The sequence below is a fragment of the Rattus rattus genome, chromosome 1 (assembly GCF_011064425.1).
Source record: "Rattus rattus isolate New Zealand chromosome 1, Rrattus_CSIRO_v1, whole genome shotgun sequence".
NCBI lineage: Eukaryota > Metazoa > Chordata > Mammalia > Rodentia > Muridae > Rattus > Rattus rattus.
Window position 1 is genome coordinate 212,393,704 of NC_046154.1, and position 27,572 is coordinate 212,421,275.

A 27,572-nucleotide genomic window follows, 5' to 3' on the forward strand; every position below is an offset into this window, starting at 1 on the left:
CACTCTGTAAATCAGGCTGGCCTTGAACTCACAGACATCCACCTGTCTCTGCCTCCCCAGTGCTGGCATTAAAGGTGAGTGTCACTATGGACTCTTGTAACAGACATACTTGGGAACTACCACCAATAATGTGACAAGATACTCCGAATCAAGAACAAAGTCATCTTTCTTCACAATTTCCGCCAGGCTTCGAGTTAGCAAACTTCCCCTGAAGAAGGAGAAAAAGAAAATCACTGGTGGGTACATGTGCATGTGTTTCTGTGCCACAAGGAAAGAAGGGCAGGCTGATCTCGTTATAAACCCACCTCAGAGGGTGCAGCTCTTAGGGGCTAGAGAGCTGGCTCAGTGTAAAAGCCTAGCAAATGACCCTGACTCAATTCCCAGTAGCCACATGGTAGCTCAGACACAAGGGATCTGACACCTTCTTCTGACCGCCAAGGGCCCTAGGCATGCACTTGGTCCACATACATACACCAATACACAGAAAATAAAAGCTTTTAATTTATTTTAAAAAAAAATGTACTTAAGAAGTCAATACTTAGCCAGATGTATCCTACCCACTGCAACCCAAGAGGTGTCAATACCTGTCAAAATTTGCCGCTAATGTCCAACTCTATGCTTATTTTAATTACTGTAACTCAGTTTTTCTCTTAATTACATATCCTGGCTGACAAAGTATGAGTCATCAAGATACCAGAGTCTATTTCATTGTAATTATGAAATTATGTCATCTAAGCACAACCTCTGCTTTTTTTTTCTCTTTCCCTGGATAACATGTGATGCCAGACAATTTTGGTTAATTTACTCAATAATCAACTTTCCAATCCGTCTTCGTTGGTCTTCTGATAGCGAAACGCCTTGTCTTGTGTGTACCACAGACCATCTCCACCCAGCTTTTTCCTTGGATGGTGATACAACTTGGAATAGCTGTGTGCTTAAACTATACTTGGTGGCTAGAAAGGCGCTCAGTGCTGAAGAGCTGAGCTCAGAGACCAGCATCCATGTAACAAGCTGTGCACACCTATATCCCAAGAGCTGTGAGAAGTGGGCACAGGACGGCACCAGGAAGGAATCGGAAGACTCCTCTGTTCTCCACATGTACACACAGACTCATGTGCTATTCTCTCAAATACACCACAGGCATGCATGCACACACAAAGAAACTACCAACAACAAAACAGCCCAAATTACAGTTGCAGTTACACTAAAAGACCAACCAAATAAGATTCCAAGTCAATGCTGTAAAAAATCTAAACCTAGGAACAGAGAAAGTAGAAAATAATCACTATAGCACAGATTATTACATAAAAATTCTTTTCAGCAGCAGGTGATTGCTATTTAATAAATAAATAGATAAAATAATTAATTTTACACAAATTCAGTAAAATTCCAAATGCATTAAGGGACTAAACCAGAGTTCAGGTGAATCAGTCACACTGATCGATTTTGATTGCTCAAATTCTGTAAAATTAATGAACTTTCTCCATGAAATGCTTTAAAAATAAAAAAAATTATTTTCCATGTGTGTACACTTAAGTAAGTTGACGTATGGCATATATACAGGAGCCTGCAAAGGTTAGAAGAAGAAATCAGGTCCCTAGAAATGAAGTTACAGACATGTGTTGGCTACCATGTGAGTGCTGGAAACAGACTCAGGTCCCCCCAAGAGCAGCCAACACTCTTAACTGCTGCGCCATCTCTCCAGCACCCCACAAATCGTCCTGATTTGTGCACAAACTACAACTTTCTAAACCTTAATAGTGTCCCACACAACATGTGCTAGATGCACACGCGCATGCACACACCCCCACACACACATTTAGCATCCACAGAGACTCGAGAGCTTACGCATTCTTTCGCTCCAAATTCTGAAGATTCCCTTTCAGGTTATTGTATGCAGACGCCCGAGACTTTAGGTCATTATCAATCTGAGTCACTCCCTTCAAAAGAGAAGAAAGATGGCAAGTCATTCCTAAGTTTGCCTCTACTAATACACTTTAGATATTTTCTGGCATAAAAATATGTGATTTCATTGAAAGTACAACTTTAAAAGGACATTTAAAAAATAACCAACTTCACTGCCTTTAATTCCACTCGGGAGGCAGAGGCAGGTGGATCTCTACAAGTTCAAGGCCAGCCTGGTCAGCAGAGTGAGCTCTAGGTCAGCGAAAGCTACACAGAGAAACACCACCTCAAAAAATAAACAAAACAAGACAAAACAAAAGCCAAACTTAATTATTAACAAATTTCCTTATGAATCTTTTATACTCTATTACTCCATGTAGTTAATTTACTTGCTATTGCCACATTACTTTGTAAATCAGGTAAACAGCCCAGTAGGTTGAAGACTACTAATCAAAAGGTTTCAAGGCCAGACATGGTGGCACACATCTTTATCCCAGCAGTCAGGTGACAGAGGTAGGAGAATCTCTGAGTTCAAGGATAACCAAGACTACTAGAGAGACTGTGTCTCAAAAGACAAAACCAAACAGGCTGGAGTGATGGCTCAAAGGTTAAGAGCACTGGCTGCTCCCCTAGGGGACTCTGATTTAATTCCCAGCACCCAAATAGCAGCTCAACTCCTTTGCCTTTAACTCCTGTTTAATGGGTTCTGACACCCTCACACAGACATATATACAGGCAAAATACCAATGCACATAAAACAGAAATAAACATTGAAAAAATTTTTTTAAAAATATTTCATAGCTGTCTCTCTATGTATATATGTATACACTCATATAGGACACACATACATACACATACATAATTTAAATGAATCTTCTATAAATCAGTGTGCTCCACCTGCCTCACTTCTTGTCTTACCTTGGCAATTATTTCAGAGATATTTTTCAGAGACTGCTTGATTGGATATTTGGCCATATCCCACTGGAACCTTGTTATGTAAGTGACCAAGTCAACTGAAATAAGACAATAAATTAATTGCTGAAGAGAGGTAACAGCATTTTCTTGTGGGGTTTGTCTGTTTGTTTAAAATTTTCAAGACAAAGTTTCTCTGGGTAGCCTCTGACTGTCCCGGAACTCACTCTATAAACAAGGCTGGCCTTGAACTTAGAGATCCATCTGTGTCTACCTCCTGAATGTTGAGATTAAAGGCATGTACTACTATTCCCGGCAGTTTGCTTGCTTCTTAACATAGGCATCTGAAGAGTCCTGATTAAATAAATGTGAATGAGATTAGAAGAACACTGAATTTAAGATTTATTTTATTTTTTGATCACATACATGAGGCAGAGTGCAGATATGCAAATATGAATGCAGGTGCCTGCAGGAGGAGGCTAGAAAAAGATCCCCTGAAGCTGGAATTATTACAGGTGGTTATGAGCTACCCAAAGTGTCTGTCAGGACTCAAACTCAGGTCCTCTGCAAGAGCAGTATGCACTCTTAACCACTGAGACATCTATCCAGCCCCAGAAAACTAGATTGTTTAAAAAAGTGATATTGTTGGATGTGGTGGTTAATAGCACCTTTAACCCAGGTAAAAGTAGGAGAACCTTCTGAATTCAAGTCTAGCTTAGTCTACTTAGTGAGTTCTAGGCCAGCCAGGAAATCTGAGACTGCGTCAACAACAAATTAATTAATTAATTGATTGACTGATTAAAATCAATGAGATAAAATCTTTATAAAGCCATCATCATTGAGCAGGCGCAATATAAATACTAACTTATAGCTGCAGGTAGATATATATGTATATGTATGTATATAAATTATGGGTACTAAGAAAGCACACTCTAATTTAATGGAAAAGAGGCATTACCCTGTAATAAAATCGATCACTTCCTGGGTACTATTAAGTAGAAAACAGGAGGCATCTAACTGCAATAAAGCTGAGATGTCCAGCTTTAAGTCAACAAGTAGTTCCCACGGAGCTAAAGAAACAGCATTTCTTCAGGAGGCCTCATACTGGTAGCACTTTACACTGCATATGTACTATCTAAGAGTAACATGGAATTATGTTCCAGGGGGCAGACGCAACCAGTAGCATCCTCACAGCTGTTAGCGCAGCCTCCCCATCTATGAGTTCTATCCTTCCTAATACGTTCTAAGCACTCACGTTACACATGATAACTAGGAATCATAGATAATGAGCTCACCTCCACTGGCCAGCAAGTTCTCCTGAACTTTATCTTTGCTGTCCTCCAGCACATCAGCCATGTACTGAGCCACTTTCTTGACCACCCTGGGAAATTAAAAAGAAAATCATCATATTTAAAGAAAAAAAAAATCCATGTTATATAAGCTATCACACTAGGACATACTATACAATGAATCCTTATATAAAACATAAAGAATAAAGTGGATCCAGGTCTGGTTATATGCAAAAAGCAACTGCACAACTCTAGGGTTTTATAGAGACGACATGTAAAGTGTTTCTAGTCTAGATAGAGAGTCATGAAAACTGAGCATGGCGGCACAAGCCTGTAATCCTAGTACATTCACAGTGAAGGCAAAGGATCAACTTCAAGACCACACTCTGCTACATGTGAAATTACAACCCTCAACCTAACTTGTTACTTTTTTCTCCTTGCTTTTTCACTCTAGTGGGCAAGCCCCTGACCTCATTTGAGACTTTCCCCTAACTGGGTTCTATAACACAGAGTTTTATTACACAGCACAGGCTTAAACAGGCAATCCTCATGCTTCAGCCCTCAAAAACCAGGACAAAGAAAACAGATACAAAGCATGGCGCATCTTCACTCATTCTAACCTACACACAACCATAGCCTACAGTCACTCACTCTAACCTACACACAACCATGGCCCACAGTCACTCACCTCTAACCTACACACAACCATGGCCTACAGTCACTCACTCTTACCTACACACAACCATGGTCTCTCACCTCTTACCTACAGTCACTCACCTCTAACCTACACACAACCATGGTCTACAGTCACCTCTAACCTACCCACAACCATGGCCCACATTTGCTCACCTCTAATCTACACACAACCATGGCCCACAGTCACTCACCTCTAACCTACACACAACCATGGCCTACAGTCACTCACCTCTAACCTACACACAACCATGGCCTACAGTCACTCACCTCTAACCTACACACAACCATGGCCTACAGTCACTCACCTCTAACCTACACACAACCACACACAACCATGGCCTACAGTCACCTCTAACCTACCCACAACCATGGCCCAGTCACTCACCTCTTATCTACACACAACCATGGCCCACAGTCACTCACCTCTAACCTACACACAACCATGGCCCACAGTCACTCACCTCTAACCTACACACAACCATGGCCTACAGTCACTCACCTCTTACCTACACACAACCATCGCCCACAATCACTCACCTCAAACCTACACACAACCATCGCCTACAGTCACTCACCTCTTACCTACCCACATCCCCCGCATATAGTCACCTTTAACCTACACACAACCATGGCCCACAGTCACTCACCTCTAACCTACACACAACCATGGCCTACAGTCACTCTCCTCTTCCCTACACACAACCATGGCCTACAGTCACCTCTAACCTACACACAACCATGGCCTACAGTCACTCACCTCTTAACTACCCACCACCATGGCCCACAGTCACTCACCCCTAACCTACACACAACCATGGCCTACAGTCACTCACCTCTAACCTACACACAACCATGGCCTACAGTCACTCACCTCTAACCTACACACAACCATGGCCCACAGTCACTCACCTCTTCCCTACACACAACCATGGCCTACAGTCACTCACCTCTTCCCTACACACAACCATGGCCCAGTCACTCATCTCTAACTTACACACAACCATGGCCTACAGTCACTCACCTCTAACCTACCCACAACCATGGCCCACAGTCACTCACCTCAAACCTACACACAACCATGGCCCACAGTCACTCACCTCTTACCTACACACAACCATGGCCCACAGTCACTCCCCTAACCTCCACACACACAACCATGGCCACAGTCACTCACCTCTAACCTACACACACAACCATGGCCCACAGTCACCTCTAACCCACCCACAACCAAGGCCCAAATTTCCTCAACCATGGCCCACAGTCACTCACCTCTAACCTACACACAACCATGGCCCACAGTCACTCACCTCAAACCTACACACAACCATGGCCTACAGTCACCTCTAACCTACCCACAACCATGGCCCACACACACTCACCTCAAACCCCACACAACCATGGCCCACATTCACTCGCCTCTGACCTCCACACAGCCATGGCCGTCACTCACTCTCCTGGCCTACAGTTACTCACCTCTTCCCTACACCAACCTGGCCCAGTCACTCACCTCTAACCTACACACAACCATGGCCTACAGTCACTCACCTCTAACCTACCCACAACCATGGCCCACATTTGCTCACCTCTAATCTACACACAACCATGGCCCACAGTCACTCACCTCTAACTTACACACAACCATGGCCCACAGTCACTCACCTCTAACCTACACACAACCATGGCCTACAGTCACTCACCCTAACCTACACACAACCATGGCCCACAGTCACCACCTCTAACCTACACCCACAACCATGGCCCCAGTCACTCACCTCAAACCTACACACACACAACCATGGCCCACAGTCACCACCTAACCTAACAACCATGGCCCACAACCATGACCCACAACCATGGTCAGTCACCTCAAACCCACACACAACCATGGCCCACAGTCACTCACCTCTAACCTACACACAACCATGGCCCACTGTCACTCACCTCAAACCTACACACAACCATGGCCTACAGTCACCTCTAACCTACCCACAACCATGGCCTACAGTCACTCACCTCTTAACTACCCACCACCATGGCCCACAGTCACTCACCCCTAACCTACACACAACCATGGCCTACAGTCACCTCTAACCTACCCACAACCATGGCCTACAGTCACTCACCTCTAACCTACCCACAACCATGGCCCACAGTCACTCACCTCTTACCTACACACAACCATGGCCCATAGTCACTCACCTCTTACCCACACACAACCATGGCCTACAGTCACCACCTCAACCCACACACAACCATGGCCCACAGTCACTCACCCCTAACCCACACACAACCATAGCCCACACTCACTCACCCCAAACCCACACACAACCATGGCCCACAGTCACTCACCTCTAACCTACACACAACCATGGCCCACAGACACTCACCTCTAACCTACACATAACCATAGCCTACAGTCACTCACCTCTTAACTACCCACCACCATGGCCCACAGTCTCTCACCTCTAACCTACACACAACCATGGCCCACAGTCACTCACCTCAAACCTACACACAACCATGGCCTACAGTCACTCACCTCTTACCTACACACAACCACGGCCTATAGTCACCTTTAACCTACCCACAACCATGGCCCACAGTCACTCACCTCAAACCTACACACAACCATGGCCCAGTCACTCACCTCTAATCTACACACAACCATGGCTGACAGTCACTCACCTCTAACCTACACACAACCATGGTCCACAGTCATTCACCTCTAACCTTCACACAACCATGGCCCACAGTCACTCACCTCAAACCTACACATGACTGTTGCCTACAACAGGCCTTCTTTTCTTGCCTTCAATATTATGGAAAACCATACAATATCAGGACTATTTACTTTCTTACTCTGTGCGCTCATGTTAAAATAATTTCTCAAACTGAGCATGGTAGTGGACAAGTGTAATCCCAGCACTCACTCCAAAGGCTCAGGTAGTAGGATCATGATGAACTGTCTACCAAAAAAAAAAAAAAAAAAAAAAAAAAAAAAAAAAAAAAAAAAAGATGAACTGTCTACCAAAAAAAAAAAAAAAAAAAACAAAAACAAAAAAAAAAAACAAACATACTTCCAGAGAACGGAGTTCAGTTTCCAACACCTAAGTCAGGTGGCTCACAACCAAGTGGAACTCCAGTTCTGGGAACCTAAAGCCCTTTCTGGTCTTCACTGGCATGTGCACTCACACTGCACATACACACACTGACAACACATAGATACATAAATAAGTCTTTCAAATAAATAAATAGAGTAAGTCCTACATCATTAGTTAATGTGAATGGAAATGAGAATGTGGCCACTCATGCTGGGCCTTTAGTCTCAGCACCTGGGCGGCAAAGGCACTAAAATGTATCTTTAATAAGTTTTAGGCCAGACTGCTCTACAGAGTCCTAGGCCAGCTAGGGCTACAAAGTATGCCTCTGTCTCCAGAACAAAACAATCAAGACAACAACCAAACAATGAGACAATGCTGTGTACCCACCAGGAGGGTTACAATAAAATCAGTTAATGGTAGGTCTTAGCACAAATGCAGCAAAATTAAACTGGTTCAGCACTGCTCACGCTTGTAATCCAACACTGGGAAGACGGAGCAGGACTACTAGAAATGCCGAGCCAGCCTGAGCTACACTGAATTCCAAGGCAGCCCATGCAATAGTGTGAAAACCTGTCTCAAAAAAGCAAAAATAATAAAACCTAACAATGCACATATGAACTGGCACACCACTGTCAAAACAACTCTTCAGAAAGAACCAAGAAACCCAATGATTCCACTCCCAGGCACACACACGTTCAAGAAAAAAAAAACAGAAACACAGCTCACAAACAGTACATAAGCCAAGAGAGAGTAAACTAAATGCTCTACAGGGGTGATGCATAGAGGATAACGGATAGCAACTGGTCCTGAGCTGGGCATGGGGGCCGCACGTCTGCAATCCCAGTCAGTGTTGGGGACAACACAGGTAAGGACAACCCAAAGGCTTCCTGGACAGTGGCCTGACTCAATCTGCAAGTCCTGGAGTTCCAATGAGAGACCTTGTATCAAGGTAAAAACAAACAATAAAACCCAAGGTAGATGGCTCCTGACATTCATGTGCACCTGCACACACATGTGCATGAACATGCTTGGATACAGGTGTACATGTGCACACATACATATACATATAAAACATTGATATACAGAGAAAAAGTCATTTCCTAAAATCAACTAGTGTAGCGTACGGGACTAGAACAGCATCTGAGAGATAACCTGGTACTGACAACAGCGTCTCACCCTGTTCAACCCCCACATGCAGATACATTACCCTTCTACAAATGCATCCAGTTTAGCCAGTTCATCCGACAAGCCAACCAAGACATCAACGTGCCAACCTAGAAGAGAAACTCAGCTTAGGACTCAGCTTTCGCACGTCCGTCCTTGTGATTGAAGAGGGATCGTTTGTTTAGTTCTGACACTGTGTGACCCAGATGAACCTTGGCCTCCCATTCCACTGGTGTCTCCTCAGTGCTCGGATTATAACCTACACCACCCACCCATCTCCACAACGCTTTATGGTTACTTAAAAAAAAACAAAAAAAAACCTACATGATGTGTCTATCTGAAGGGTCTACAAATCTTTTATTCTCCACTTATTTAACAAAGTATAGCACAAAAAGTTTATTGAACATTTAAGTCATTTGTTAATTCTCTGAGTCAGAAAGCACCATTTAGAACATGAAAATTTGGCACTTAATGAACAGGTTTGTGCTTCAACAAGCCCAGGAACAATGGGTCTGTGGATGTCCGTCACTGCTAGACTGATTATTGGTCTTTAATAAATGTTAAATACATTAACTGGATTAAATAATGTCACAGTAGGTACTGATTACAGAATATAAACTTAACAACAGACACGTTACTGTGATATTTAAAAATATATACTAAGATTTTTTTCTCTTCTCAAAATCCCACTTTGTGATGCAATAGCTAGGTTTCCTTATAATTTATGAAAACAGAACTCACAAGATGTGACTTTAGTGATTTCCTTGTGACATTCAAAGACTCTGATCCACTCTACATTAAGTCAATAGCTAGAGAGGAGTGACTTTTTTTCTCAAGGAACTAAAACCTGATTCTGCCAAAATAGAGAGCGCCCTCACCAGGCTCCTCTGATGAACTCATAGTCTGCACCTGTCAGCTCACCTTTAAGTCAGGAATGTTGAACTTGGAAGAGACAGCAAGGTTATTGTTCTTGGTGGTCGCTGCATGTAGTTTCTCCCATGTTTGCTGACAGGTTTTCTCCCCAGGAGCAGATATCAGCCAGAACTCAGTCATGTTTGTTACCTCTTTGGCAACCCAGGGAGAAACTGCAATGTTAAAACAGAGCAGGAACACTTAATGTCGTACGGTACAACTTACAACAAGTAGGCTCTAAAACGCTTCCAGAAGCCCCAGTGTCAAAAGGCTTGTTCCCTAGGCAGAGGGACTACTGAGAGATTATATAATAGGTGTGGGGTGAGACCTTGTGAAAAGTTAGGTCACTTGGAAAATGCACTTGAAGGGGACATTGGGACCCTGTCCCCTCTCTCCTTCCTCTCTGTCTTTATCTAGGGTCTCATTATTCTGCGCAAGGTGGCCTCAAACTTTTGGGTTCAAGCTATCATCCCGGGCTCCCTAAATGGCTGCAATTACAGGAACATGATGTCACCAAGCTTGGCTTCTCTTTTTTGCTCTCACAGCATGAAGAAAACAAGACTTTTCAGCTACAAAAGCAGGCTCCATGCACTGAGACACCAGCAGCCCCCACAGCTGTTGGCCTCTTCACTGCTGTCTTGGCTATTGGGCCTAGGCTATTTTCCCATCTGGTTTCCTCTGCCTAAATTACTCAACAGAGCTCTTACCCCAGATACTAGTCAGGAGGCTATCCAGACTGTGCACTCATCTGCTTATCAGAGAATCTACTTGCATCTTTAAGCCTCTGGTCGTTTTGTTTGTTTACCAGTATGGAGATTAAACTCAGGACCTCCAGCTTGACAGCTAAGTACTCTACAACCGAATCCTTTCCCACCTTTCCCAGTCCGACTGAGACAGGGAAAGGCCACTAAACTAAGTTGGCCTCATACTCTCCTATAACCCAGTCAGGCCTTGTACTTTTAATCCTCCTGTTTGAGCATCCCAAGTAGTTAGGATTACAGGCCTGTACACTAGACCAATCTGAACCACCTTTAATAATACCACAGCTTTTGGGGAAATGGATGTTTTATTACATGTTTATACCAGCAGATCTGGTGAAGTGTATTTGTGGGTGTATTTTCTACTTGCTGCCTCTCCAAATGGCAGGTAAGGAAACCAATTGTTCTAACTCTTCCTAACAGCAGTATCACATCTGTTAGCCTCTCTCTAACAGTGTGAGACAGCAGATGTCTGTTTCACCATTCTAAATACCTTTCTTGGCCCACACATGTCCAAAAGACTCCCAGAAACAGGAAAGAAGACCCTATTTTTTCATCTATAAATACCTGCCTCTATACTCCACTGAGTTTTCATCAGCACAAAAGGAAATAATGTCACAAATCATCCTACACCGTGGACCAGTGTCAGGGAGAGTCATAGAAAGCTAAGTCTTGCTTTTAACTGGAGCCCTTTTGGGAGAGGAGAAGAAAGGACAAAGTGGCCTTTGAGTTTGGCACTGTGCTGTGCCCACGTCTGCAAACTCTCATGCTCCATTCTCACAATAAGCCTCTGAAATAAATACTCACAGTTTAGTCATTTACCTGAGGAACAACTCGCAACCGGGATCAAGTCTAACACTGGACACCAAAAGGCCACATTCTATAAAGTCCTGTGCTAGAAAAGAATGCTGGTGGATGGGTGTGCGTGTGTGTGTGTGTGTGTGTGTGTGTGTGTGTGTGTGTGTGTGTGTTGCGCGCACACACACACGCAGTTAAGAATTCTGGTCACGGGGCACACACTCAGTGGTAGAGCGCTTACCTACAGGCCCCACAGGTTGGTCCCCAGCTCAAAAAAAAAGAACCAAAAAAAAAAAAAAAAAAAAAAAAAAAAAAGAATTTGGTCACACACACACACACACACCAGTGCCCTCAGATATCAGAATAGGACTTTGGATGCCTTGAATTAGACAGAGTTATGAATGTCTGTGTGAACTCATGTTGGTGCTGGAAGTGGATCCAGGAGTTCCCTGTAAGAACGGCCACTGTTCTAGCCCTGAGTTCCAGCTTTAAGTCCCATCTTTTCCATTTTTCCATTTACTTGCTCATTATGATACTTTCCATTACATCACTGATCATATTTCTAGCTCATCGTGCTACATTATTGATTACTGCATTGTATCTTCCTTCTGAGATGATGGGAGGGCAGAACAGCTGGCTCAGTGGGTAAAGGAGCACAACACCAACTTCATGACCAAGCTCCATCCTTTAGGACCCACATGGTGGAAGGAGGGATGTTTCCTACAAGTTGGTCTCTGGCTTCCACACACGCATGCACATACTAGTGTGTGCATGCACAGGTTATGTGATCTTTTTTAAAGTGTTTGAGATAAGGTCTTACTATATAGCCCTGGTTGGCCTGGAGTTTGTAATGTAACTAAACTAACCTCAAACTCAGAGCCCAGCTTGCCTCTGCTTCCTAACTGTGGAAACTGAAGGCTTGTGCACCAAGCCCAGCCCCCCCCCTTTTTTTTAAATAAAGACAATGCTGTGCTTTGTTCTAAATCCCTCAGGTCTGGATTCAAGAAAAGACAGAGTGGAAACAGGAAGGGGAGGGAAGAAAGGGGAAGCTATTGTGCTGGCAACTGTTCAGGTACAGCCAGCTACTCACTCTCTGCTCAATCTCCCATCCAGAGCCCTACAAAGGCTGCTGTGTTTCTCTGTGGACTTCGTTTGTCAATTTTAACTGGATAACCACCGACTACAGTGCAATGCCTCTTTGAGGGGTAGAGCTGGAGGGGTTGCACAGCTCACTCTGTCTTCCTCTGGGCTCCTGCACTCCTGCTACCAACTGTCTAGAGTCAGTCTCTCCACCTCGCTTGAGCAGGTTTGTAGGTGTTTATGGTGGGAAAGTGAGTCCACTTCAACCAAAAGCTGACGTCTCTAGTTTTGCTATACAGGTTAGTCACGACCTTTGGTATTGTTATCTAACTGATATTTATTTCTGTGGAGACTCGGCCTCCCTCCTTTCTCAGTCTTGTGTTTTACAATGTATTTAAAATAAGAAGAGGATAAATGACAATGAACACCAAGACCTTCACAAGTACCAGCAGAGAAAAATGAAGTAATACACAACAATGAACATGAATTGCTTTGGTAATAGGAGAAGGGCTTGTTTTATTACAAATAAATACATTGCTGTCTTGATTGGCAAAATAAAATTCATTCAAAGGAGCTAACAAAGCTATAACAACTTGTCATCATTGATCAGAACATCTAAAGCCAGGTGTGGTGGTAGTGCACGTTTGTAATCCCAAAAGTTCAAGGCCAACCTGGGCTACACTACTGGTTAGCTTTTGTCAAACTGGCACAGGCTAGAGCAATCTAGAGGAGCATTTTCTTAATTAATGGTGAAGTGCCTCTATGGGGCTGACGGTCCTGGGTTGTCCTTAGAAAGCAACATGAGCAGGCCTGGAGTACCCTGTAAGTGGCATTCCTCCATGGCCTTTACCTTTAGTTCCTGCTTCCGGGTTCCTGCCCCATCTTCCTTCTGAGGACTGTGACCTATGAAGTGAAATAAACCCTTTTTCCTCCCTGAGTTGGTTTTGGTCAGATTTTGTAATAGCAACAGACACCTAACTGAGACAGCTACATAGTAAAACTGGTTTCAAACTCTATTATCTAACATAGTACTACTTTAGATTGGGTCTAAACAACACTGTTGTTATTTTACGAAAGGGCCATTCAGCCAAGTGTTATAATCACTGCCCAGACAACTGGGAATAAATGTGTGGGCCTCTCTGCCTGGCTCCGCTTTATCTTTTGGTTTTTTTGTTTTTGTTTTTGTTTTTTTGTTTTTTAATTTTGTTTTCTTGTGCTACTGGAGATCACACCTAGTGGTCAGACATGTGCTCTCGCCTCAAGCTACACTCCTAGCCCACCAGCTGTCTTCACTTTTAAACTTTTAATGCCCCTATCACAGCAGCTGAAAAAGTTGAAAAGTTCAGACTAAGAAACAGCATCACAACAAAGAACAGAGCCTGACCAAGTGCCCAGCAGTAAAGCACTGACCACCACACCTAACTACCTCACCTTGATACCCGGAACCCATGTAAAGATGGAAGGAGAGAAAATCAGACTCCACAAAGTTGTCCTCTAGCCTCCACAAATGCCCTTCAGCAAACAGACACCCACACAGAGATAAAGGGAGAGAGAGGTGGAGGTAGGGAGTGGGGTTGGGGGACTACCACCCCCAGAGATAATACAACAGAGAAAGGCAAGGATACATTAAGTGACTGCTAAAATAGCTATATGTGAAGCACAAGATCAAGGTTGCCCAATAGCAATTTCATCTCACTGTGAATTAAAACCACAGAAAACTCTAATGCCAGCTTCAGGAAGCACAATGTGATGGCCAGAGCACTGTATGGACAACATTAAAGACTTAGAAGCTAATCTCAGTTCTGCTTACCACTGCATCTAAAAAAGAGGAGGAAACAAGGAGAAGGGCAGCAGCTACTGAGTCCTAGCTCCCTGTAGAAGAAGAGAATCAACTTCTGACAGTTGTCTCTTGCAAGTGCCTCCACATGCACACCATGGGGTATGTGTGCATCCAAACACATCACAAACACAATAATAAACACTAAGGTAAATAATTTAGAAAGTATTTTACAATCAAATGATTTAAAAACCGTCCTACAGACAAAGCAGATTATCAGTAGGTGTCAGAACAACTGGATCAAAAGAAGGTATTCCCAAGATGACACAGTGAGTTTAATGTTGTAAGAGGTAGAAATACTATGTAATGGAAGACAGCTAGGCACAATGGCACACACCTTTAATCCCAGCACTTGGGAGGCAGATTCAGGTGGATCACTGAGTTCGAGACCAACTTGGTCAAAGTAAGTTCCAGGACAGTCAGGACTACACACACACACAAAAAGTCTCCAAAAGAAAAGGGGGTTGGGGGCTGGAGAGATGGCTCAGCGGTTAAGAGCACCCGACTGCTCTTCCAGAGGTCATGAGTTCAATTCCCAGCAACCACATGGTGGCTCACAACCATCTGTAAAGAGATCTGATGCCCTCTTCTGGTGTATCTGAAGATAGCTACAGTGTACTTATATATAATAAATAAATAAATCTTTAAAAAAAAAAAAGAAAAGGGGGTTGGGAGGGGTAGTAGCAGGAGCCTTTAATCGCAGCACTTGGAGGCAGAGGCAAGTGGACCTCAAAGCTGGTCTGGTCTACAAATTGAGTTTCAGGCCAGCCAGGACTACACAAAGAGACCCTGTCTCAAAAAACAAACAAACAAACAAAAAAAAATAGTTGGGTAAATGCAGAGCATTTTAAAGAAGGACCAAGCATCTTGTGTTATAACACAGCTTATTTTTACTCTGCTGAGTTTAGAACAATTTATGTGTGTACATGTCTGAATCTACTTTTTGCAGGTTTTTGAGCATAACTAGTACATTGATTAAGCAAATAGAAATGAATATATGGTATAGAACACAATAAAATCTAGGTAAATTTTCACTTTGCTCAAGAAAAAACAATTTGCTGGGCATGGTGGCACATGCTTTTAATCCCAGTGAAATACTGTCTTCAAAAAAGAGGGGAGGGGTGCTCTTGGAGAGATGGCTCAGCAGTCAAGAGCACCGGCTGCTCTTCAGAAGACCTGGGTTCAGTTCCCAGCATCCACATGGCAGCTCATACCTGTCTGTAACTCCAGTCCCAGGGCTTCTGACACCTTCACACAGATATGCATGCAGGCAAACACTTCAGCCAGGTGTGATGGTACATGCCTATAATCTGAGCACTAGGGAAACGGAGGCAGGAGAATCTAGAATTCAGGCCAGCCTGGGCAACAGTAAGTTCTTGTCTTGAGTGAGTGTGGGGGTGGAAGTGGGGGGATAGTGAATTTATCGAGGACAGAATACAAACCATTTTGAATGTCATATGTACAAGCAACAGATGGCTTTGTGCCCACACTGTTTCCTCTGCAGGTAACGAAGGCTGAGTAACTCATTACACAGATGCACCAAGTTCTGGTTCCCACTTGGAATGGAATTTGAATCTGCTCTCAGTCCTTGGCTGCATTTTTCCTGCCTTATCCTCGCAAACTTCCAGGATCCTCCTTTTCCACCTTAACTTCAAATCTGCTCTTAGTTCTCTTTCCTATTTTGCCTCTTGTTTCAATTCACTTTGCACAAACTCTCTGTGCTTATAAAAACCACCCAAGCCATTTTCTCAACTAAGTCCATCTATCCACCAAATCAACATATGCCCAACTACATATTTCTCAATCCACGTCCACTGAACCCAAGTAAACATTATAATTGTATTAAGTCAGATACATATTTTATGTCTAGTCTCTTATCTAACTAGTAATTGTTTTCAATTTAGGATCTTATTCCTCTCAAATCCCTGGAACTATGGTTGTCTTTGGGAAGCAAAACAAATGAAATGTAGTCCCTGTCATCAAGGAACTTCTAATGATGGCCACAGGTCTCTGAGAGAAGGTGGGCAGGTATAAGGAAGTAAAGAGAGGTAGGAGGGAGGCCCATTCAGAGACCAGGACAGGAAAATAACCTCAGCACAATGCATTAGTAGCATAAGGCAAAGCCCAAATACAAGGAGGGAAAGCATGGTCCAACCCTCCAGGTTGTTTAATCACTACATCTCTTACCTAGGGTAATTTGAAGGCTAGAATTATTCTCCCACCACACTCATTTAAATGTAAAGCAAAAACAACAGTGTAGTAACTTATATAGCAGCACAAAAGGTAGGGCACTAGGCCTGGGGAGATCAGATCAGCCAAAGAGGGCAACCACACAAAACAGGATTACCCCAACCCTGCACTGATTTAATGCTATCCAGAAACTGCAGTCCAGCTGTGGTGGCATACGCCTGTATCTCTAGCACTTGGAAAACTGATGCAGCAAGTTTGAGGCTATCCTAAATGACAATGGTGACTTCCGGGTCAGCCTGAACTTTTACACAATAAGACCTTGTCTCAAAAGGAAGGACAGAACAAAGGCAAGAAGGAAGGCTGCCTGGCTGGCTGGCAGTACACTATTTTTTTTTATTATTTTTATTTATTTATTTTTTGAAATGCACTCAACCCTAACAGTAGGTTCAATTCCATATGAATTTTTTTTTTTTTTTTTTTTGGTTTTTTTTCGGAGCTGGGGACCGAACCCAGGGCCTTGCGCTTCCTAGGCAAGCGCTCTACCACTGAGCTAAATCCCAACCCTCCATATGAATTAAGGCTGGAAAATGACTGCCTTTTTGGGCCTTCAACTTACAGCCAGCCTTCCACATCCAAGGATTCCGATCTGGAGGAGAGCCAGTGAGAAGGCTCAGGGGGTAAGAGTACTTTCTACCAAGCCTCATGACCTGAACCCAATACACAGGAACTCCATGAGGGAGAGCACTGACCACACACACACACACACACACACATACACACCCCTGCAAGTTGTATGATGACCTACACAAAAGCACTGTGCACATGCATTCACAGACAGACAGACACACACACATATAAAAGTTTTTTAAAAGTCAAACCATAGGGGTTGGGGATTTGGCTCAGTGGTAGAGCGCTTGCCTAGGAAGCGCAAGGTCCTGGGTTCAGTCCCCAGCCCCCCGGGGGGGTGGGGTGGGGGGGGAGTCAAACCATATTGTGAGGACAGATGTACCAGTGATGTTCACATCTAGACTTGTTATCATCATTCCCTGAAGCAGAACAACCATTTACTCAGCATGCCCACTGCACAGTTAACACTGAGATGGTTTACAGTGCACAGGGCGTGTGTGTAGTGACCTGGAGACACTCAGTCACGGGAATGAAGGAGGCAAAGAAGTCCTTTTGGCCCAAGTCAAGTGCACTAACTAAAGCAGTTTATTTCAACAGGCTCAGGAAAATGGCACACTGCAGGAAACAGCACAACAGCCCTCCCTCCGAATAGCATTCCCGCCTTTACGGAGGGAGCAAGAGGAGACACAGTCGTCACACCCTACCCTACAACAGCACTAATACTACACAAATAAACGTTTCCAATCTGCATGTAAAAATGCTACCCTTCACTGCAGAAGCATCTTAGTTATAACTGGAGGAGGGGAATCTTGTTCCTAGCTTGTTTAATTGTTTCTAGCATCTAAAGGAGAGCTCACCTTTCAATATTTCCAGGATTTATATGAGATCTAGAACTGTCAAACTATATATATATATATATATATATATATATATATTCAATAAATATATCTTAATTTTTTCAAGTTTTATTTTTTAAGTAAAACAATATTTACTAAAGACTACCTAAGTGTCTTCAGTACATTTAGATATGAAAGAAAGCAATCTCAGGGCTTGAGAGATGGCTCAGTGGTTAAGAGCACTGGCTGCTCTTCCAGAGGACCCGAGTTCAATTCCCAGCACCCACAGGGCAGCTCACAACTGTCCATAACTCTTGTTCCAGGGGATCCAACACCCTTCCATAGACATACATATAGTCAAAACACCAATGCACATACAATAAAAATAAGTATTTAAAAAAAAGCAATCTCTAATCACTTTAGCTTATATAATTAGTTTAGCTCATAAACAGCTGTCTTGTCATCCCAGTTGTTAAGAAACAGATTTGTAAACAGAGAGCTTTGCAGATGCCTATCAATAAGTAGGAAGAATCCAAGGCAGGTTAGGACCAGCAAGGCAAACTTTAGTTACTACCCCATCCCGCTGTCCTCTTAGAATGTACTCAAAACCCATTCTTTGGAGCTAGGGAAAGTAGCTTAGTTGGCCTGGTACTTGCCTAGTGAGCCTGAAGCCGTGAGTTCTATCCCCAACACCACAATAATTATGTGTTATACACATCTGTATTCCTAGCACTTGGGAAGTAGAGGCAGGAGGATCCAAAGTTCAAAGTCATCCTTGATTATATACAGTTCTAGGTGAGACCTGCCTAGGTTACATGAGACTCTTTCAAAAAGACTAAAAGAAGATCACTACACAAAACACAATGTTGGAAAGGACCTAGTAGTTTCTGGAAAAGCTATGATACTTGAATTGGCACAGTGGCCAGCACGTGTAATATGTCTATCACTGCAAGTCATTAACCAGAACTCTCTCGGCCTGGGAAGGTGACTCGCCTTTAGAATCCCAGTATCTAGGAGGCTGGAAGACAGAGTCTGAGGTTAGCTTGGACTTTATAAGGAGCATCAGGCCAACCTGGGCCAGTGTTAAACCCTAAGCTTATAAAACAGGGCCAAGGAGATGGTTCAGTTGGGTAGGAGCCCTAGCTGTACAGCCTGGGTGGCACACAGTTGTAATCCCAGTACGCCTACCTCAAGATGAAAGGCAATGACAGGAGACTCACCCAGAAGCTTACAAGTCAGCCACCCAGAATTCAATGCTCAAAGCTGTCTTCTGACCTCCACACCACCTATACCCCATGAAGCCCTGAGCCCAGCTCTACCACCACCTCTCAGGACTTCCATTTCTTGGGGCTGGTCATTTATAATCATTTCTAAGTTACAGTGATCTCTCAGATATAATATATTTAAGTCTGAAATTCAAGTTAAAGGTTTAAAATCAGGACTAGGGACATGGCTAACCTATAGAATGCATGCCTGTCTAGCTACACAAGACTCTGATTCAATTCCCCACGTCGCATCCCTTAAAATAAACTGCTTCAAGAAAACACATATTGAATCATGAGCAGTGAAAGGCACTTCAATATGTCAAACAATTTGGTGATCAATTCCTCTAGAGCAGATGCTTCCTTGCTCCTTTAAAGCAGAGAACAGTTAATGAAGATATTTGTCCAAAGTCATAGCTAGTAACTATACTTACTGTGACTGATGGAAGCCTATTTAAATTCTCATACAGTCAGAAATATTAAAATGTAGTTTCTACAGTTAATAGTAAAAACCATTAAAAGAAAAACTGAATTCACAGAAGTATTACTCATATTTTCTGTATCCTCACGTTGAATATTTGCCGAAGCATGTGACAACAGTACATGCTTTTTGTCTCTGAGAGAAATGCACAGGACTATTTCAAGTACCAATCAGAATTTGGTGGATGTGTCTAAACATGGGAGAATTTTGTCTAAAATGATGTTAGCACTATAGTTCAGAAGCTCTGAACTAGTACAACCTCAATGGTAAAGTTAATAGGGCAGGGGCTGGAGATGGCTCAACAGTTAAGAGCATTTGCTGCTCTTGCAGAAGAACCAGGTTCAGTTCCCAACACTCCACTCAGCTCACAACCACCATCCAGTTCCAGGGGATCCAACACCCTTTGCTTACTTCCAGAAGCACCAGGCACGAGTGATATATATATATATAATATACATGCACGCAAAATAAAAATAATTTATTTTAAAAAGTTAATGTGCCAGTTGATTATGTTAACTTAAATAACTTCCTATTTATTCAGACTGCTTTGATCACTTAGGAAATGCCTGCCTCTCCTCACTCCCCATCATGGGTCATAATACGTAGCCCTGGCTGACACTGAGTTCAGAGATTCTCATACCTTTGCCTTGCAAGTACTGAGATTCAAGGTATACATCACAACTGGCATCAACCTCTTTCTGTAAAATCCCAGTACCGCATTCACCCAACATTTTATTTTCACACGCCCATCATGTTCCTCACTTCAGATACATATCTAATGAGATTCTTTATCCTGCTATAACATAAGCACCTCTCCTCCACTGGACTCAATTCTCTGAACTCAGTAAGTGTGTGTGTGTGTGTGCGCGCGCGCGCACGCGCTGAGTGCTGTCTCATTCCCTGACTGACAGATGAGGGATGAGTCCGGTGATGCAGGTCTATAATACTGATGCTTGGGGGGTGGAGGCAGAAGGATCAGGAGTTCAAGGCTCACCTTGGTTTAATGCCTAAGCTCTTTCCAAGACCACCATGCTAATGCTGTCTTTAACACTGATAAAAGTGGGTGTGTGGTGACACATACCTTTAGTCCCAGCTCTCAGAGGCAGAAACAGGCGCAACTCTCAGAGTTGGAGGCCAGCCTAGCCTAGCCTACAAAACAAGTTCCAGGACAGACAGGGCTGCCACTCAAAGAAACCTTGTCTCAAGAAGAGAAAAAAAAAAAAATTGATGAAATGAAAATCAAATGCAAATTAATTTGTAGCTAAAATGAAACAGCTCTAAATCCAAACAGTGAAAAGAGCACAGGCTCAGACGGAATACAGTCTGGATGAGAACAAACTACAGCAGACACTTAGTCAAGACTATTGCTATTCCAAGCAAATTCAAGTACAAAAGGAGAGAGGGATTACACACCTGTGCCCCAGCACAGGTCGACAGGTAGTTCCAGATCAACCCGGGATGCATAATCAAAAGAAAGGCTTGGGTGGGGGATTTAGCTCAGTGGTAGAGCGCTTGCCAAGGAAGCGCAAGGCCTGGGGTTCGGTCCCCAGCTCCGAAAAAAAAAAAAAAAAAAAAAAAAAAAGAAAGGCTTACTGCCAAGCACGGAACTGGTGGCCTGCAGAGGCCCTTTGCGAAGGTTCACTGTGGCATGCTAATCTTGCTCGACCAATGGACATTATTATCCTATAAGTTAGGGCAATAATCACAGAACCCAACTTCTGAGCCCAAAGTTTAAGGTTTAAGAAAAAGACAAAACAACTAATATAAATGAGAATGCTAAGATTTATAAAAATGCTGGACAGTGTAGGCCAGCCTTATCTACAGAGTGACTTCCAGGACAGCTAGGACTACACAGAGAAACCCTGTCTCAAAAAAAAAAATAAAAAGGGGGCTGGAGAGATGGCTCAGTGGTTAAGAGCACTGGCTGCTCTTCCAGAGGTCCTGAGTTCAATTCCCAGCAACCACATGGTGGCTCACAACCATCTGTAATGAGATCTGATGCCCTCTTCTGGTGCATCTGAAGACAGCAATGGTGTACTTCTATATAATAAATAAATAAATCTTAAAAAAAATAAAATAAAAAAAAAAAAAAAAAAAAAAAAAAATAAAAAGAAAAAAAAAACACACAAAATTTTTTTTTAAAGTGGGGGAATTGAAAAAAAAAAAAAAAAAAAGGTAAAAAAAAAAAAAAAAAAAAAAAAAAAAACCTGTCTCAAAAAAACAAAAAGTAGGGGGCTGGAGCATTGACTGCTCTCAGAGGTCCTGAGTTCAAATCCCAGCAACCACATGGTGGCTCACAACCATCTGTAATGAGATCTGATGCCCTCTTCTGGTGTGTCTAAGGACAGCTACAGTGTACTCATATACAATAAATAAATAAATCTTAAAAAAAAAACAAAAAGTAAAAAAATAAACACACACACACACACACACAAAGATGAGTCTTACAATCTCAGCATTCAGGAAGCAGGTATATCTCTGTGGGTTCAAGGTCAGCCTGGTCTATATAGTGAGTTCAAGGGCAGCCAGGACTACACAGTGAGGCTCTGTCTCCAAAAAAACAAAAAACAAAAGACAAATTATATATATATATATATCCATCCCTGCCCTATTTTAAATGCAGAATAAGAGTGGCCACCTAGCTTTCATTCAGGATGCAGAGTACTATTTCTTAAGATCTGATCTGGTATCTGCAAAGTAACCAAGACAAAAGGATCCTGTAGTTCTGAGCCAAAAACCTAAGGCTCTGACTTCAGCACCATGAGACTTCACTTGTTGCCAAACAACTGTGATTACCACCTTGAGCGCTTCAGCTCACCTTGTTGCTCCTTATCTCCTTCAGCTAGACAGTACACAGAAGCCCAAACCACTCTCACAGAAAAGCAACTCTGGGTTTTTCCAGACAGGGTCTGCTATGCAGCCGTGTCTGACCTGCAACTCACTCCATCTGCCAGGCTGACACGTGTGGGACTTGTAGGGCCACAGTCTGTCTCCACTGCCCATAATCCTCACTGGATCCTCTTGGCATGTAACAGAAAAGCCCTGTACAGTCTGACTCCAGCTCTCCCCACACGCAGGCCTGTCAGTCCACATCCCACTACCACACAAACCTTTCTCATTCCAGGACCCCTGCAAGTTCTGGAAAGGTGTGTTCCTCCTCTCATTTCATGGCTTCACAAACTCTGCCCCTCAACTTGGAATGTTCTTTTCACTCCTGCTCATCCCCTTCTCACACTAACCTCCTCAGACCTTAGGTCAAGTCATATGCTCAGCAAAGTCTTCTTTGAGTCTTCCACAAAGCCCTATTCCTGGGAAACATCTCCGTACTGCTCCACTACTCCCTAGGAGTCGATTTTACCTGTGTATAACTTTTTTTTTAACACACAGTCTCACTATTTAGCTTTGGTTGGCTCTGCCACCCAAGTGCTAGGATTAAAGTTGAGTGCTCTATCAAACGCCACATGTACAACTATTAAAACCTATCTCTGCCATATCTGTCTGGAAGCTCTGAGAGCAGAGTGCCTGTCTGCTTCCTAGGCCTTAGCACCCCCCTAGTGTCTGTCACTGAGCATGCGCTATATAAACAAGTATCACCAGACTTCAAAACCATTTCCCACTTTTCCACAATGCAACCTACTACAAACCTGGCCTTGGCACCCCTGAAACATGTCTTCTTCTCTCATCAGGCCCTCAAATCATGGGGCTTTCCCTGAATAAAAAATTATTCTGTTTCCTCCAATCCCACCGACTTGCCAAGACCCAAATTCAGGTTTTCTTTCCTCCAGGACACTTTTCTTGTCTTTCTGTTTTTACCAGTTCTATACAACCTCATCTTTTCCCCTGTGACTTATCTTCCCATCATCAATGTGAACTTCTAGGGCTGAGCTATACACACCCCACACCCCATTCCCAGGCACCACTAAATACTGTGTGGACAATTTTCCCCGATACATTTTTCCTCTGAAAAGAATACTAACTTCCCTCTTATGCCTCATAGGTGATTCAATTTGCCTTAGAAGAGACTACCCGCAAGTTCCTTTAGGGGATTTTGCTTAACCTCCCCCAACCCCAATCTAGTGAGATGTTTTTAACTGCCTGTATTCCTGTTCTGTCCACTGCTTACAATGACCCCCGTGTCCTCTGTGACCGCCCCTTCTATGCAGTAGGTACCAGCCCTGAAAACTGTCATTCCCTCTATTCTCATACAGGAGTAAACACCCAGTGGAGACTGCACACACACACACACACACACAAACCCAGATCCTCATCTGAGGCATTCTAACACTTTCCACCTTCTCACAAGTGACCAGGACTCGCTGGGACTCCCACCCAAGAAGGACCCGAAGATACAATACTTCTTTCTCCCTTCTGCACTGAGTTCCCCGCCTGGGCCCCTTCCGCCTCCTTCTACCAAAGACACCAACCCTAGGCTGGGAGATGCGGAGAGCCCACACCCAGGCCCGCTGCAGGTCCGACGCCACAGTCTAGGCCCCCGCGCCGCCCCCATCCTTCCCCGGTGGCCGCTGCAGTGCCAGCTCCCCACAGGGCTGTCGCTCACTGACCCGAGAAGGTGTCCTAGGAGGCGGCGGCAGCGGCAGGTGTGGAGGCAGAAAGCCTAGCAGACGTTAACCGCTCAGCGCTCCATCCCTCCCGGACCTAAGCTCCGGCCTCTCCGCTTCCTCGACCCCTGCGCCCAGAGCAAGTCACGTGCCAGCCGGAGCAGTCAGCTGACCGCGGCGCACGCCACTCCGCCTACGCGCGCGCAGCACTGCGCGCAATCACGACAAGGCCTGGCCTCCGAAGTAGGCGGGGCTGAGGGAGCGCGCAGAGCGGACTTCCGGGTAGGCGGAGCTTGCCACTCCTCCAGATGCACCTGCGGTGGCTGTCCTGAAACGTCCCCGCCCACCCGAAAATTGCCCACGGGTTTCTGTCATTCAAACTCCCGAAGCTCTTGCACTGACTACTTCTATACTAACAAGTTTTGACAATCCAGTTTTCTGGCAGACCTTTCTAATAATCCACTTCAGTGGTTTCATATTTTTCATCCAATCTGGTATCACTTTGCTCCATACTGTGTTCAAGTTTACTTACTCAGCACCAAACATTGTTAATCTGTTTTCTAGAATTAGCTAGTGGAGTGAACCCTTGCCAGGAACTCCATGTCTGGTTTAGGGGTACTAAAATGAATACAGGAGGTCAAGGAAGGTTTCAGGACAGAGGCATGGACAGCCTTGAGTTCCAGAATAGTAGATATCGACCCTGCTCTCTCAAACCATGCACATCTCATGGTTGAAAAGTTAGATGGGACATATATCAGCATTTTTAGATACCTAAGGATTGGAGGATTTTCTATTTTAATCGTTTTTAGATTTACAGTTTAGCAAAAGTGAAGGTTCAGAAGTTATGGGGCTGTTTGCACAATGAATGGGCACTCCTGACTGTTCTTAACTAGTGAGTGGAATAATAATAAATCAACTTGACTGGCTTTAGAATTGCTAGGAGACAAGCCTGTAACTGAGGGAGTTTCCAGTCAGGTTTAATTTAGGACATTCACCTTGAATATGGACAGCAGCATCTTGAATGCTAGGAGCCAACACAGAATGCTTTTTTTCAAGGGATAGAGAGGTGGCTCCCAAGTTAAGAACACATACTGCTCTTGCAGAGGATCTGAATTCCATTACCAGCACCCACCTGGAGTGTCTGGTGACTCCAGCTACCTCCAGGGGGTCCAATGGCTCCATCTGGTCTCCTGCAGAACCTGTAATCATATGCACTCTCAGACAAACACACTCATACGCATAATTACAAATGAAATAAATCTTAAAAAATAATCAATAGGATCTCGAGAGAGAAGGTTCAACAGGTAAAGGCACTTGCCACCAAGCCTGATGGCCTGAGTTGTATCCTCAGAACCCACAGAGTGGATTCTGCAAGACAGCCTCCCATGTCTGCATGCGAGCTGCAGCACCAACAAATAAATAGATGTAAGAAAATCGTTAAATAAATAATCTTTTTTAAAGGAGAAAGCTAAGCATCAACATTCATCTCTCTCTCTGCCTCCTGTACCAATACAATGTAACCAGGGCTCTCGGACTCCTGCCTTCCAGCTACAGTTACCCTTACCACCCCGCTATAAACTATGAGCCCAAAGAAACCTTTCCATATTCATTACTTTTCTATTGCTGGGATAAAACACCATGACTAAGGCAACATATAGCAGAAAATATGTATTTGGGCTTACATTCCAGAAAGATAAGAGTCCATTACCATCCCAGCAGGGCAGTGTGACAGCAGACAGACATAGCAATTGGAACAGCTGAGAGCTCACAAATCAAACCACGAGCAGGAAGCAGGAAGCAAAGAGAAAATGGTCTGAGTCTTTGAACCCTCAAAGCCCACCCTACAGTGACATTCTTCCTCCAGCAAGGCCTACGTCCCCTACATTTCCTCAAACAGCCACACCAAACAGGGACCAAGTATTCAAATGCCTAAGGTTGTGCAGGGTGGCTCAGTCGCAATGCCACAGCTTCCTTCCTTAAGTTGTTTTTGTCAAGTCATAGCAACAACAACAACAACAAAAAAAAAAGGCAAATAAATCACAGAATTGTTAGCAAGGAATGGGATTTTCAGTCTAATAAACCTGAACATGTGTTTCTTAAGCCTTTGAAACCGTTTGCAGGATCTATGTGTGAGTTTGGACTTGTGGACTAAAGCAGCTCTAGAATGCCATAATGAGCCATAGTGAATGGTCCAGAACACCAGAGTGCACACACAGAAACAAATAAAGTCCTGACTCGCTAGGTTTCAGGGGAAAAATGATTGCATTGGGAACTAGACTAGAAGTCCTTTTATCCGATTCTGGAAAAGAACGTGGCGGTATTCTGGCTCTGTCCTGAAATTTTAAGTTTTAAAATTTAAGGTTCAGGGCTGGAGAGATGGCTCAGTGGTTAAGAGCACTGATTGCTCTTCCAGAGGTTCCGAGCTCAATTCCCAGCAACCACGTGGTGGCTCACAACCATCTGTAATGAGATCTGATGCCTTCTTCTGGTGTGTCTGAAGACAGCTACAGTGTACTCATATACATAAAATAAATAAATCTTTAAAAAAAAATTAAGGTTCAGCTCAAAGTAATGGACTGAGTTATTTGGAAAGGGATTTTAGGACAGTATAACATCCAGCCTGCGGAATGGTTACTGCTCACTGTACTTAGCTTTTAATCAAGAAGAAGAAATATATGAAATGTTCAGTTTGATTGAAGGATCTTGAACATACTTAAAATGGCAGATAAGGTAGATGTAGAGAAAGCAGGTGTTCCATTGATAACTCCAACTTATGGAAATGCAAATCGAAGGAAGTCTGGCGGCCCTCCCGTGGTGACCATGGCGACCATGGCAACCATGGCCAGCATGGCTCTGACAGGCCTTGCCCTTATCCCCCTTTCCCTCTGCCTTGCTAAAATCTGTTAGATTACATTCCTGAAGCCATCCACCAGGGTCTATTCCCTTATTTGGCCAATTCCTCCTCCTGAGGCTGACTACCAAGGTCCAGCAGAGGTACTGAAGTATCGAAATCCAGCAATCAAAAGCCCCCTTTGGCTCACCTAATTAGCAGGCCCAATTAAAATTAAACATCTCACCCTAACATGGGGTTTTCCTTTGTGCCTTTATAAACTGCCATTTTCCTATGGGACACATCTGTCTCCTCTATCCAGAGGAAGTCTTTTG

At 43.7% G+C, this 27,572-nt stretch overlaps 1 protein-coding gene across 2 annotated transcripts in view; it reads right to left on the reverse strand.

The window, feature by feature from the left end:
• Atp6v1c1 (ATPase H+ transporting V1 subunit C1) overlaps positions 1 to 24,575 on the reverse strand; it is a 36,231-nt gene extending 11,656 nt beyond the window's left edge. Inside the window, exons 1-7 of one of the 2 annotated variants that reach the window (XM_032914614.1) lie at positions 24,411 to 24,575; positions 9,985 to 10,152; positions 9,111 to 9,177; positions 4,113 to 4,198; positions 2,824 to 2,918; positions 1,849 to 1,940; positions 110 to 208 (exon numbers count right to left, since the gene is read on the reverse strand). In XM_032914614.1, the coding sequence (XP_032770505.1) occupies positions 110 to 208; positions 1,849 to 1,940; positions 2,824 to 2,918; positions 4,113 to 4,198; positions 9,111 to 9,177; positions 9,985 to 10,120 (575 nt within the window). In that variant the 5' untranslated portion in view covers positions 10,121 to 10,152; positions 24,411 to 24,575. The remainder of the gene's footprint in view (positions 1 to 109; positions 209 to 1,848; positions 1,941 to 2,823; positions 2,919 to 4,112; positions 4,199 to 9,110; positions 9,178 to 9,984; positions 10,153 to 24,410) is intronic. The other variant, XM_032914607.1, reaches the window with a different exon arrangement.
• Between the last annotated feature and the right edge of the window lie 2,997 nt (positions 24,576 to 27,572).